This window comes from Polypterus senegalus, chromosome 8 (assembly GCF_016835505.1).
Source record: "Polypterus senegalus isolate Bchr_013 chromosome 8, ASM1683550v1, whole genome shotgun sequence".
In the NCBI taxonomy this organism is placed as follows: domain Eukaryota; kingdom Metazoa; phylum Chordata; class Cladistia; order Polypteriformes; family Polypteridae; genus Polypterus; species Polypterus senegalus.
In genome coordinates, this window is record NC_053161.1 from 171,640,424 (window position 1) to 171,654,993 (window position 14,570).

General features: G+C 38.7%; 1 protein-coding gene across 1 annotated transcript in view; it reads right to left on the reverse strand.

Moving 5' to 3' along the window:
• Positions 1-1,903: 1,903 nt before the first annotated feature.
• The window catches only part of LOC120534702, a 61,048-nt gene continuing 48,381 nt past the window's right edge, over positions 1,904-14,570 (reverse strand). The window contains exons 3-4 of the mRNA XM_039762289.1: positions 12,001-12,079; positions 1,904-2,003 (exon numbers count right to left, since the gene is read on the reverse strand). Coding sequence (XP_039618223.1) covers positions 1,904-2,003; positions 12,001-12,079 — 179 coding nt within the window. The remainder of the gene's footprint in view (positions 2,004-12,000; positions 12,080-14,570) is intronic.

Sequence of the window (14,570 nt, forward strand, 5' to 3'; positions counted from 1 at the left end):
AAAAGTTGAACTCTTTTCTCAAAACAAGTGACACCATGTTTGGAGGTAAGACAGAACTGAATATCGATACTAAAACCTCAAGGTAAAGGGAGCATCATGGTTTGGACCTGGAGAGCTTAACGTGATCAAAATATTGTAATATAATAATTAGGAAAACAATACACAGTGGGAGGTAGGAACATCAAGAGTCCACCCCATGAGAAGGATATAGGAGTCATAGTGGACTCAAAGCTATCGACATCCCAACAGTGTTCAGAAGCCATTAAGAAGGCTAAGAGAATGTCAGGTTATATAGCGCCTTGATGTGTGGAGTACAAGACACAGGAGGTTCTGCCAAAGCTTTATAACACACTTGTGAGGCCTCATCTGGAGTTATAGATGCAGTTTTGATCTCCAGGCTACAAAAACGACAGAAGCACTAGAAAAGGTCCAGGGAAGAGCGACTAGGCTGATTCAGGTCTACAGGGGATGAATTATGAGGAAAGATTAAAAGAGCCGAGCCTTTACAGATTAAGCAAAAGAAGATTCAGAGGTGACATGATTGAAGTGTTTAAAACTATGAGGGGAATAAATTCAGTGAAAGAACACGGGGATACAGTTGGAAACTTGTTAAGAGTAAATTTTGCACAAGCATTAGGAAGTTTTTCTTTACACAAAAAACGATAGACTCTTGGAATAAGCTACAAAGTAGTATGGTAAACAATAAGACTTTAGGGACTTTCAAAACTTGACTTGATGTTTTTTTTTGGAAGAAATAAATATATAGTACTGGTGAGCTTTACCTGGCTGAATGGCCTGTTGTCATCTAGAGAGTTATAATGTTCTAATAATATAATTCAAAATAATATCAAGAAATCTGACAGAAAAATATCAGGATAGCAGAAGCTTAACAAAAACTGAGGGATGACACAGGACAATGAGCCCAGAGACAGGAAGTCATTAAAAAGTGAAAGGGTTAAACATACAGAAATGGGTGTTCTGGAATAGCCGATAAGAGACACGAGATGCTGTGGCTTGACCTAAAGAGGACTGATCAGAAATGATCTCTCAGGATTGAAGGAAATGAAAAGGTTTGTAAAATAGGAATGGGCTAAAATTCAAGGCTAATTTGCAGCTACACAAAGGTTTGTTGGAGGTCATTACTGCTAAAGAAAGATCAACAAGTATGTAAAGAAAGGAGTACCACGGAATGGACTGTGAATATTTAATGCTGTGTTCAGGACTGACAAGAAGTTGTCCAATTGGGTGTGTGTTATTAGTTTAGGATGACTGTGGATGCCTGTAATTGCATCATAATTAAATATCAGACAGCATTGTTCAGAGTAATTCACGCAGATATGGAATTCGAAAGGGTTCAGAACTTTTCTTGCAGTTGTACATTTGTATCTCACTCTTTACCAAGGACCTGTTTAGGACTCAGCGTAAAATCACTACAACGGAAGAATAGCAAATTGTTAAACCATATATTAACACAGATGAAATCTGAAAGTATATTTAAACACACAATAAATCACAGTATTTCTCATAAAAACCACAAGACCCAACCTTTCAGGCCCATAAACCCCAATCCTAAAACTTGCACATTTTTATTTTACACTTACTTTTTCCAGACTTCCTTGTAGATGGTGGCTGATTTTCCTGAGTTGTAACAGATGTGGTTTCTTCAGCCCTCTTTGTATCAGACTGTAATGATTCAGACATCACAATGACAGAATTCTCTGGAAATGAACAGTGTCTGCTTTGAGAAGAGTCTAGCCCTGTCACCACTCCATCTTGAAACCCATCATGAAGAATGCCTTCCTCAACACTCATCAAATTTGCATGGTTATGCATCTCAATACTAACAGACTTCTCTTCAGCTTCTTCTCTATTGACCACTGACTGCAGTTCACTGTCTTCCTCCTTAATATTTACAGTTTTCTATGAAACTCATATCCACATCACAGGTCTCCTGTTTCACATCCATTGAGATGTTCCAATAAACAGCAGATTTTTCTTTTTCTCTGTAAAAAGAAGAGGAATTAACTTCATTAAACCTTGTGACAGATTAAGCGCTTCCTCGCACCCTTGTACCCTCAGACCACACGTCAGACACCAGATAAAAGTCCAATTATTATTTATTATAATAATTATGTGCAGAAAGCACGCCCGATCCACAATTCTCTAATAAACCAACAATAATAACAAATAACCAATCCTCCAAACTCCCAGACGCTTAGCCACCCTGCCTCCCAACTCAGCTCGTTGTCTGGGAGTTCCCATAGTCCTTTTATACTCCCTGACCCGGAGGTGTTTCTGCCCAACAGTCCACAAGTCTTTATTCCTTCCGGGTCAGGGCAAATAGTACTTTTCTTCAACCCGGAGGTCCGTCGCTCTTCCTATGACGAACCACCGGGTCACAGGGCACGAAGAAGCCCTCGGTCCTCCCTGCAGCTCCCTCCTGTGGCCCCCATGGCATCCAGCAGGGCTGTGCATAAAAACCACATTGTCCATGATGCCTTGCTGGTCTCTGGGGACCTCCATGCTGCAAGGAGGGCTCCACCTGGCGGCTTGGGGTATTGGCTGGGATGAATGGCGGCCATATCTTACAATCTTCATCACTTACGCCTAAAGACACCTGAATATCATTTTAGAACATGCTCTATATTATGGTTAATGTAAACTTAGGCAGTTCATAGTAAGCTGACATTAACTCATTGCTCTTTATTTCAAATTATCAGATGTGAAACAATCTTGCGAGTGGAGTGAAGGTCTAACAGGCTGAAACAAGAAGCTCATTCTGCTTTGGGTAACCCTAAGACCAGACAAGTAACAACCAATTACTAACTTTCATGAATATTCTAATCAAAGGGAATTTTGATAAGAAAGAAGAGGTCAGGTGGTATGTAGGGATGACCGTTATTTACTGATTTGGTAACAGTACTGCAGTCTTAAAGCTGGTATCGATACCAAAGTCAAAAACTTAGTATTGATATAAGAGCACCTCACAAAGAAAAGTTAGATTTGTCAGCGCATCTTTAGAATATTGGGGGAGAGAATAAAAAACAAAACACAGCAGCAGGACACACTTGAAAACTGCACATGCGAAGTACACACTACTGTAGCTCTGTACCTTTGACCTCTACAGTCAAATTGTGGTTAGGCAAAGATAAGGGGATAAAAATACATTTCTAAAGCTGTGGGCATCTCCATGAAGACAATGGCCTCAATAATTGTGAAATGGAAGAAGTTTGGCATCACCAGGATTTCACCTAAAATGTGGAGTCCAGCCAAACAGAGTAACTAGAGTTGGTCGTGAAGGTGACCAAAGACCTAATGGTTGCTGTAACAGAGCTTCAGAAGTAATGAGAACTGGTTAGAAGAACAACCATCTTGGCAACACTCCATCAATCAGGAATTTATGATAGAGTAGCTAAATGGATATCACTCTTGAGTAAAAGGAATATAACAGACCACTTAAAGTTTACCAACAGACATTTAAAGGACTGTGAGAGCCTGAGGAAAAAGATTATCTGGTCAAATTAGACAAAATTTGAACTCTTGGCAAAAATCAGGCACTGTTCTTCAGCTGCCTAATATTATCTCTTCAGTGAAAGATGGTGGTGGCAGCATTATGCTGTGGGGTGCTTCTCAGGAGCGGGGATAGAGAAAGTGGTTAAAATTGAGGAGAGGATGAATACAGTCAAATACAGAGAGGACCTTGAGGAAAACTTGCTCCAGAGTACACACAGGCTCAGACTGGGATGATGGCTTTCCATTCAGTACTATAATGACTCAAAGTAAACCACCGTGACAATGATGTGCTGGCTTTGTGGCAAATTTCTAAGAGTCCAAGAGTGGTCAAGCCAAAGACCATACTTAAACCCCATAGAACAGCAGTTGAGAGACCAGAAAGATTAACAGATGCTTCCTATACAATCCAACAGAGCTTGAGAAGATCTCAGGTCAGGTCAGGTTGTGGAGCATGCACTGCTATGGTGATGAAACAGCTTTGGATCCCTGTTGTTCAGTTTTGGGTATGATGTTAAACTGCATCCAGCCCTGCAAGTGGTCCTCTAACTGGCAGGGAAAACTTGGGGGTTGGTGGCAGGATTGGCACTCCAGCCACCTTAAAATACCTTCACCTGGCTCTGAAATGGCAGACAGAACTGAGAAGATCTGCCAAGAAGAATTCAATAAACTGTCCAAATCCACATCTGCTCTGCTTATGGAGACTTACTTAGGATGACTCAAAGCTGGAACTGCTGCCATGGGAGCTTCTGAAAAGTACAGAAGTAACAGCTTGTACATAAATGAGAGGTTTTAGTTTTTTGATTTGCATTAAATTTGCAAACCTTTCTGAAAACTTGTTTCACTTTTGTCATTACAGGTTATTGAGTGTGCATTGTTACATACAAAAGTTTAGTTGAGCTATTACATCACTTAAAATGTATCATAACTGCAGTCACACATAAATTATAAAATTTTAAGGTTTTTAGGGTTTCCCAGATAAATTCATGTCTTATAATGTCAAATGCCTTTTGAAAATCCAGAAATAGAATCACTGGGTATCCAGAAAGTAATTCATTATATTCAGTCTAGTCTAAAATCAACCAGATATTATTATGTTTATGGAAACCTGACTGAAATTCATCAATAAGCTCATTTATCCTTCATTTCAATCTTTTAGAGATTATGGAAGATAGTATCTTATAATCACTGTTCAAGAGAGTTAAGGGACACCAATTATCGAAAAATAGAACATCTTAATTAGGCTAAGGAATTAAAGTGATGACACCTTATCAAAATGAATTAGGTCATTTGCCCATTTCAATACTTTCGAAAGTTACATTTAAAAAACATGAAATGGGTCTATAAACCTTTATAAAGTTCTGATGTTAGGCCATCATTTCCAGGGGATTTATTATCCTTTCATTTTGATGGCTTCTTTTATTTCATTCATGATTATATTCTGGGACCCAAATATGTCAATGGCCTCATCGAGATTAGCATCTAATGTGTTACGTTCTTTGTAAAAATTGGTTGTAAATTTCCTCAGTTAATTTAGGATTCTCACAAAGGACACCATCAATTATGATCTTTTGAAGCATCTTGTTTTCAGCACTTTTATTCGAGACAGAAAAAAAAAATTGCTATTCTTTTCTCATTTTTCCAACCACTGTCTTCTTGATCTCAAAAAAGCCCCCCTTTTGCCTTTACCTCATAAACTTTCTCTAAGTGGTTTTGCAGGACATTTAATTTAGTTTTGTCTTCAATGATTTTATTTTGACTGTTAGTTAATTTTGAAATACCTTGTGTTAGTTTAAGTTTCTGAGATTTTTGTTCTAAAGACTTTACCTTCTCAAAAGTGACAATTGAGCAACAGCTATTATATTTTAGACGCTCACAATTTTTTTTACCAATCCTCCTCATTATTAGCCAATTTCCAGCACTTTATGGTATGCTTATAAATCATTTCCTTTAGATCTTCAGGGTGTAACAGGCTGTTATTTATCTTCCAATAACTGCTGTCACACACGAGCAATTAGGGGACAGTTAAAAGGACCCAACGAGCCTTGAGAAACTGGAAGATGAGAAACTATGGCAGCGCATTAACGCTTCTCTCTTTATTTTGCCAGGAAAGACAAGGAAGAAAAAGCTACGGCACCTTGAGTTCATTCTGAAATCACCATCCCGACATCTGAGGAGCTTTCGCATTACTCCCGACTCATCCTGATGACTTCATCTCCAGTCGCTATGGATGGTGTCACCTCTGTCAAATAATCATCCACGTCACCCTTCCTTCTTCCTTCAGTTTTACTTCTTTTCCAAATCCCATAAATTGCTCCATGTATCTGCCATTCAATGTCAATCGTTTATTGAAAACCTGACCATTGTAGTGAACAACAAAGTTTTTCTCTTAAACCCACAGTATACGGGGACGGATTCCCCAACCTTTACTCTGTGTTTTCTTCACACTACACATTCTTTTATTTTTTCCTTTGTTATCTAGGTTTAATTTAATAGTAATCATTTTTTGTTCTCTGAGCATAGCTGGTAACATTTCAGCCTCCCTAGTAAGAGACATCAAGTCCTGCGAGATTAACTAGAGGTCAATTCTTGAGAGAAAGGAGAGATTTTGTTTTCTACTCCAAGTAAACTGCTTAGTTTCTGGGCTGCAATCTTTCCAAACGTCAGTTAGCTCAAGATTCTGACAGTGGGTCTGAAGTCAGCTGCTGGTAACTTGAGGTCTTGGTGGATAACTGCCTATAGTATTATCCGAAATTTAACTGAAATCACCTCCAATTATAATGTTTGCTGATGGATATATATTTATGAAATATTTTATGACATCATTAATCTCTTCAAAGCGTTCTGTATTCAGAGCACTAGAACAATAACCATAAGTATTGTGTATGATAAGCATTTTGCCATTGGTTTCAATCACTAGTATAAGCAAATGCCCGTTTTTATCTCCCTTGGTGCAAATAACTTTTTTTACTTTGAAAACTTTAGAAAATGACATCTCCTTATGTTAACAATATCCTGACTCATGACCCCAGAGAGATATCTTCCTATGATTCAGAATTTATCAGAGATTGTATGCCTCATTTTTCAATCATCAGGTAACTGATTTTTTTTTATAAAGTTTACAATTTGTAATTTCTAAAATCAGTGACCACAATTGTGAATTCTGTGAGAAGCCGTTTACTACCGAATAACTGGATGACATTGTTAAAAGTCGGCCAAACAATATGGCTCTTGTGCCAGAAGGCCTACACTTTTAATTTTATAAGATTTTTTAGGACTCTCTGAGAGATCTTGCGTATAACACATTTAGTGAATGCATTAAATGATAGGAACTCACTGCATGAATGAAACAGGGCCTTACCGCATATCACTAATACCCAAACCAAATAAAGACCACTGCCATTTGGATAATTGGCATCCCATTACATTTTTAAATTCAGATTACAAGTTAATAGCTTCTCTGTATTCAAATGGACTTAAACCCTGTTTGGAAGAATTTATTTCTAATACCCAGTCTGGCTTTATTAAAGGGAGGCATATATCTAATCAAATTAGATTCTAGATATTTCAGACCATCCAGAATTTATAAATCAGGATGCACTCATTCTTTTTTCAGACATCAACAAGGTCTTCGATACTATCAAACACTATTTTTTTTATTTCGATACTTTAGATACATTTGGTTTTGGCATTATGCTTAAATATATGATACATTAATATACATCATATATATATATATAATGGTATAAGTAGTTGTGTGTCTCTGTCATCTGGCAGCTCTCCTCATTTGTTATCTATCTCCGTTTTCTTTTCCTTGAGGCAGCAGAACTCCATTATTTGTATGTTACTCATTGTTCCAGAATTGAGGGCATTAGAATTGGTGACAAAACCCTAAAAATTGGTGTTTTAGCGGATGGGACTTTTTTGATGGATGAGTCACAGGGCTCAGTTGTGTTAAATGGTCTCAGCCTCTTTTCAACGGTGTCTGGCTTATCTGTGAATGCAAGGATAGTTGAAATAACATATGTCCATTATTCAGATATGCGCACTATTAATGGATTCACTTTGAAACAATGTGTTTGGTATCTTGGTTTTGATAATTGCAAATTATTTAGAGAATGTCTAAAAACTTTGATCCAAAATTAGACCAAATGACACAACATATTTAATTCTCAGCCACAGAGATCTTACAATTTATTGAAGGGCCTTATTGACAAAGGCTGAGGGCCCACATATCAAATTTTGTGTCCCCTGCACTGTCAATGTATGTTGAGAAGCGAATGTGCAATTCCATTGATTTCCAATTGTTTTTGTTAATTTGGAAGAACAAGAATAAATCTATTAAGAGAAATACATTGTTAAAGTGTTATAGTGATGGGGGCCTTAATGCCTTGGAATTTCAGACAATTAATCAGGTTTTCAAATTAAACTGGATTTAAAAAGTTCCTGTCTGGGATACTGTATGTTCTGTGGTATTGGATCCTACTTTTGGCATTTGAACATAGTGGTGACCTAAAATTTTGTTGTCTTGTAATTTCAAATGTAGCAAACTCCCAATTAAACTTTCCAACTTACACAAACAAGCAATTGATTCTTGGAAAATTACATTTACACATTTTTCACTCTCCACACTGGTATAATCTGGAATAATGAGAACATAATGGCAGGCAACAATTCTTAATTTATAAAAGAGTGGGCTGACCAGAACAGTCTTTATGTTTCTTATCTTCTAAATGAGCAGGAAAATCTTTACATTTTTGATGATTTTGTAGTTTTAACAGGGGCAAATGTTTCTTTAAAAGATTACGTAAAGGTGAATAGGCGCATTCCTGCCACACTGAGAGAGATGTTCAAAGTCCACTTGAGTTACGGCACTTTGTCTAATTAAACTCAATGATTTTAAATCAGTGATGTTAATATTGTGGACAAGAAATGTAATAATTACTTTATCAGAAAAAAATAATAATTTTGGACCATAGCATCTCAAGAGATGATGATCTTAAATGGAATGTTTATACCCCAAATCAAACTTGAGTAGTCTGTGGATTCTTCTCCCCAATAAAGTCAAGGAAATTAATGTTAAAATTCTTTACTCTTATTATCCTTGTAATAGATGACTAAGTAAATTTGTAATGATGTGTCTCATCTTTGTTCATTTTGCAAAAAAGAAGATGAAACTATCAATCATTTATTTTGATAGTTGTGCCCACTCAACAGTATTTTGATCAAAGGTTCCTGCTCGGTTTTTTATTTCTATAAATTTGTACACATTTTCTGAAAAGATGGATTTATTTTGGATACTCAAAGACTTGAGACTGATTTGGACAGCATCTTAAAACGTCATTGTCTTTTGGATAAATATCATATTCATAAAGCCATAGCCATAAACCCAATGCAAACTTCAGATGATTAACTCGTGATATAGAATACCTCTTCTTGGCATGAAAAGAAAATCAAGAACAGTAAACACTAAAGTTTCTAAAACATATTCCTTACTTTAAATCATAGTTACTAAAGTAATTCTGTGAACTCTTATTAATGTGACATTTTTATTGCACGCTAGAGGGCTTTGGCCCCTGCTTGCTTCGCACAACAACCACGCCTATGCTATGCGCCAGCCAATTCATATCTCTGCTTCTCACAAACAACAACACTTTTAAATCTCACAGATACGCCTTTTCATTTGGGAAAAAAAAACATTACATTTCCCTGATGCTAACATGAATTAGACAATCTACAAGTCTCTAACTTATCATATCACCTATGTCCATATTTTCCATCTCTTTTCGCTTTTCCTTTATGTCAATATTGCATTGAATTTTGATTCCTTGTTTGGAATTACATCGTGACAATGCAACATATAACTGTCCGTGAGTGAATATTGTTTTTTTTCTCTCTACAAGCACTGTGTCTGACAATAGCATTCGCACAAATGAGAAATGATTGAACAGTGTGCGTTATTGTAGATGTTTTAGATGTGGGTAGGACTTTTTCAAATCTCTTTGCATAGGGACAAATCTCTTCGTGGGGCTTGAAATTTTCTCTCACGGGATTTCACTTTCACCAAACAACCAATCTTTTCATTCTTGAGGATATACTTCTTCTTTGGGAAGAAACACTATTTTTCCCGACCTGATTGTAGTGGTGGTTACCTACCAGGTAACGCATGTGGTTGGGTCTGCCATTCGGCAAACACCCGCCGCGGTGCCATCTTCAGTTGCGAGAATGGAATGTTGCATAGTTTACTGTCAAATAATTAGGTAACCACCCATACAATCAGGTTGGGACTCAGACCACAAATGCATTTAGTGTAATTACTCTGGATCTACAGGCTGTCAAATAAATGAACCACACGCCATGGCGCAGCGTAAAGGGGCTTCGACTCTAACGCGGACGTCCGAGGTTCAATCCCTGCGAGGGGAGCAGTAGAGTGTGTACGCCTGATGAGCCCAAAGGAGGGCAAAACACGTGTCGCGTACATTTTACATTATTTGATAGTAACTGTGTAACATTCCATGATCTGCTTCTCGCAACTGAAGAGGGCACCGTGGTGGATGTTTGCTGAATGGCAGACCAATCACATGCTACCTGGTAGGTAACCACCCATACAATCAGGTCGGGACTCAGACTATAAATGCAATGAATATAAATATATACACAGTGGAATCTCGGGTCACGAACGTCTCGGAACACATACATTTCGGGTTATGACCAAAAAGTTTGCCAAACTTTTGCATCTGTTCACAACCACATACTCGGGTGTGGAACAAGCCAGTTTCCCTTCCAGTTCGTTCTCGCTGATGATTTCTGCACGTGTTCAGTCTCTCCCTGTGCATTCGCTGTGAACTGTTTGTGCTCTATTTTGTTTCCCTTCTGGTTCGTACGCGCCGGTGATTTACACACGTGTTCAGTCTCTCCTTCTATAGTACATTTTTCAAAGTCAGACGTGCATCGCACAGAGGGACTTTACCTCAAAACTGTAATTTCCTCTCCACCCAGTTCCTCCTCACTTCCTTCATGCCAGAACTCGACTAATGCAAGTTTAGTTTTCTTGGTTGTTTATGGTTAGTTTTTGGATAAATTATGGATTTTTCAAATGTTAATTTGCTATGGATCTCGGCATTTCCTTGTCGTCTCCACACTTTTGCCATCATTCTGATGAGGTTCATCTTTGTCTCTTCTGTCCACAAGACCTTTTCCTGAGAATTCTGCAGACTCTTAAGTCCTTTTTCAGATTTGTAATCTGACTATCCTGTTTAAAAACTAGTGGTTTGCATCTTGCAGTGTGTCCTCTGGGTTTCTGTCTTTTGCTGATAGTCGTCTCTGACACACACACACACACATCTCCCCCTGAAGAGTCTTTCTGATCTGATGCACAAGCCTTTGGGGCTTTTCTCAACCATAGTGAGGATTCTTCTGTCAGCAGCAGTGGAGGTCTTCCTTGGCTTACCAGTTCCTTTACGATTCCTGAACCCACCAGTGTGTTCCTTCTTCTTCATGATATCCCAGACAGTTGATTGAGGTCATCCTAAGATTTCACTGATGTCTCCAATGGTTTGATTCTTGCTCATCAGCCTCATGATGGCTTCTTTGACTTTCATTGACACAACTCTTGTCCTTATGTTGAACAATTCCAACTACAGACTACAAAGGGTAGAATAGAGCTGAGGTGTCTTAGGAAGCCATGAAACCCACCTGAGGAATCAAACAACTGGGACGCCAATTGTCCCATATATCATGGTGTCATGAATTTGGGGGACCATGTAGAGAGAGTGTTGTCATGGAAATGTCTGCAAACCTCTTTAATTGAAAGTCTGCAGTGAGCACTTTAATCACAATGTCAGAATTGTTTGAATTTGAATATTAAACTGGGGAGCAGAGGGGGAAACCAAGGAAAAACAGGTCTTTGTCCCAAACATTTTGGGCAGCAATGTATAGATATCTTAAGAAACCATACTGTAAAGTACTTTTGTAGGATAAAGGTATTAAAAACTTGAATAAAAAATGCATCACCAGAAACGCCACTGGCAGAATAAATGCTCAGCTGTTCAGAGTGTACGAGTCAAAGGGTAAGAGTGAAGAGGGGCCGTGTAGAGTGTGCTCAAGGGTCCACTTACAGGGGGAGAAGTGTGAAAGAGAGGGCTTTATGGTCAGTTCCACTGGAGCACATTCTGTAATGTCAATGGGCTCTTAATTGGGCTTTTTATTTGTTTATTTTCTTTTAAAGGTAGAATAGGCTTTATTTTCTGTCAATGTGTGAAGAAACCATGAAATATCAAGGATATCCAGGCTGTTAACATCAGTGCCCAGAATCTGACTTGACTTCTAGTATTAACTGTGAGGCACACTAGGACCTGATGGACTCAGATGAACTACAAAGAAACATCTGTCTTGTTTTCATCTGCAAAAATACCTTTTGTTTTTTTTTTTTTTACTTTAATAAACATGCATTTCATATACATAAAAGGTGACATGGTGGAATTTACTAACCTCTGATTGACGTGACCAACACAGTTCCTCCAGTGCAGGGTGGAGTACCTGTCAGTGTGCCAAGTTTGATGAGTCTCACCTGAATAAAAAAAAGAAGGGACACACGGCTATGTCGACATGTACAGCACAGTATAACACTTCACAGGGCACAACTGTGGAGCCCCAAACAGAGGAGCAGACTGGCAGCGTGGCATAAGTGCGACGGCTTGGGACTAAAAACCCTGAGGCTGTGGGTGCAATTGTATCTACTGACAATGGGGGACCTTGAGCGAATCGCTTAACTTCCCTATGTTCCAAAAGAGGTTAAAAAAACAAAAAAAAGCATGAAACGTAGCTAATTATATCATAAATGTTGTAAGCTACCTTTGAATTCCCTCATAGGAGAAATAACCCATCTATATACAGTATATAATTCACTAAGGGCACGCAAGACAGTGAGCGCAAGCAAGACAGACAGCCAAGCCCGCCAACTCACAAAACCCCGCCCGCCAACTCTAAGACCATGGGATATGCTCGACAGAACCCACCCGCCAACTTTAACCCTCCTCCTGTGCCCACCATCGCTCTCGAGGCATGTGCACTACCTACTCATGTGCCCGCACGCAACAACTCACCAAACACAGCATGAGTCGCTTTCGTCTCTGGTAAAGTCCATATGAGAGAGACACACACACAGGCATGGGAGTGAGAGACAAACACACACTCACACACAGGTGCACAAGAGAGAGACACACACAGGTGCACTAGAGAGACAAACACACACAGGCACGCGAGAGAGAGACACACACACACAGGCGCACGAGAGAGACACACACACACAGCGCAGCATTGTTGCAATGTTACTTTTCTTGGTTGTTTATTAAATTAAGGATTTTTCAAATGTTCATTGTTTTCCCTGTGCTTAAAACTCATTAAAAAAAGTGTTTTTAGCGAGCGGTTCATAGTGCAAACTGTTGCAGTGTTAGTTTTCTCTGTTGTTCAAGGTTTTCTCAGTATTATTCAATGTTTTTACATTTAGTTTACTATTACACTGTGCATTCTATGGTATAATTAACTATATTTGTGCTTAAAAACTTAAAAAAATATATATTTAAATGCAGTTCGTACTGTCTGGAACGGATTAATTGTATTTACATACAATCCTATGTGGGAATTTATTTGGTTCATTACCAAATCGGTTTACGACCAGAGTTTTGGAACGAATTATGGTTGTGAACCGAGGTTCCACTATATATATATATAATCGACCAAGTCGCCCGACCATGGGGTACGCATGACAGAGCCCCGCCCGCCAACTCTCACCCTTCTCCCGCATCCACCCTCGCTCTTGAGGCATGCGCACTGCTTGCTTATGTGCCCGCCCCCAGCGCGTCACGAAACACATCCTCACTTGCTTTGGTCTGTGCTACAGTCCACATGCAGCTGTGAGCCACGTTGACTGTTCAGGTTGATAATTATGCGGGATATGCTACACCATGGGTTGGCTAGTATCTAATAAAGGTGCCAGACAAGTAACGAAATGGAAATGTAGAACGATAAACAGGCCGAAACAAAACACGGACTCTCCGGCCCATCAGTTAGAATCCCCTTTAAGGCCAAATGGTAAAAATAAAATAAAAAAGAAGAAGTAGTAAGAAAATTCATAAATCCGTTAGCCAAAGAGACAAATGAAAGATGTGATTTTCATCTGAAAGAAACTTTCGGTTTGATAAAAAGTTTTCACCCTAAAGAATTGCAGGAATTACATCTAATGTGGGTGCTCGGGAGTGTAAAGCTAAACTCTGTCACCTAGCGGTCATAATGTTCCTCAATTCTGTCATTTTCTCTCAATTTATCCGTCAGTGGGTTGAACACTCGGCCTCTCACGCCGCCAGCATTCAGCGTCTGTCTTCTGTCTCATTGGTTTCGAAACAAAACGAGTCATGTTGACTGTTCTGCCCCACATGATGTTATTTGTTCAGCTGTTCTCCCCCTTCATCTTGTCATTTATTAACACACTAGTCAGTCACGTCCCACAATCACAGTGGTGCTATAAAAGTCTATGAAACTCACATAAAGCATGTTGGTCTCATAATAAACATTTGAAAAGAATGTCTATAATGTGTACATTAAACAGCAAACTGATACATTATTTCAAAGAATAAATATTCCAGATTTAGGACTTGAATGGGTTGAAAATATTAAACTCAACTTTAACAAACAAATCTGTCCTGGACAAGTTTATATTATGCCATATAATATACATGTTGTAGATGTGCATTTGTCGATTCAAGTCCTGATAGTTACACTGTGTGACCATGAGCATGTCACTTCACCTGTCTGTGCGGCACGGTTTCGGGATCGCTGGACATAAGTAACGTAACCAGCAGTAACTAAATATTATGCTGGATAAAGGTGTCAGTCGTAAATGTAGAATATTTTGCCTTTAGAATAAGTAACTAGTTTGCAACAGCTGTATGAAAAAGTCAAGGGTTGCAAGCGAGCATTTAGCTGGAAGCGAATAAAACGACGACCGAATACATACTTAACTTCAGCCTTGTGTTCATTACAGACTCAATGGGAGATTCTGT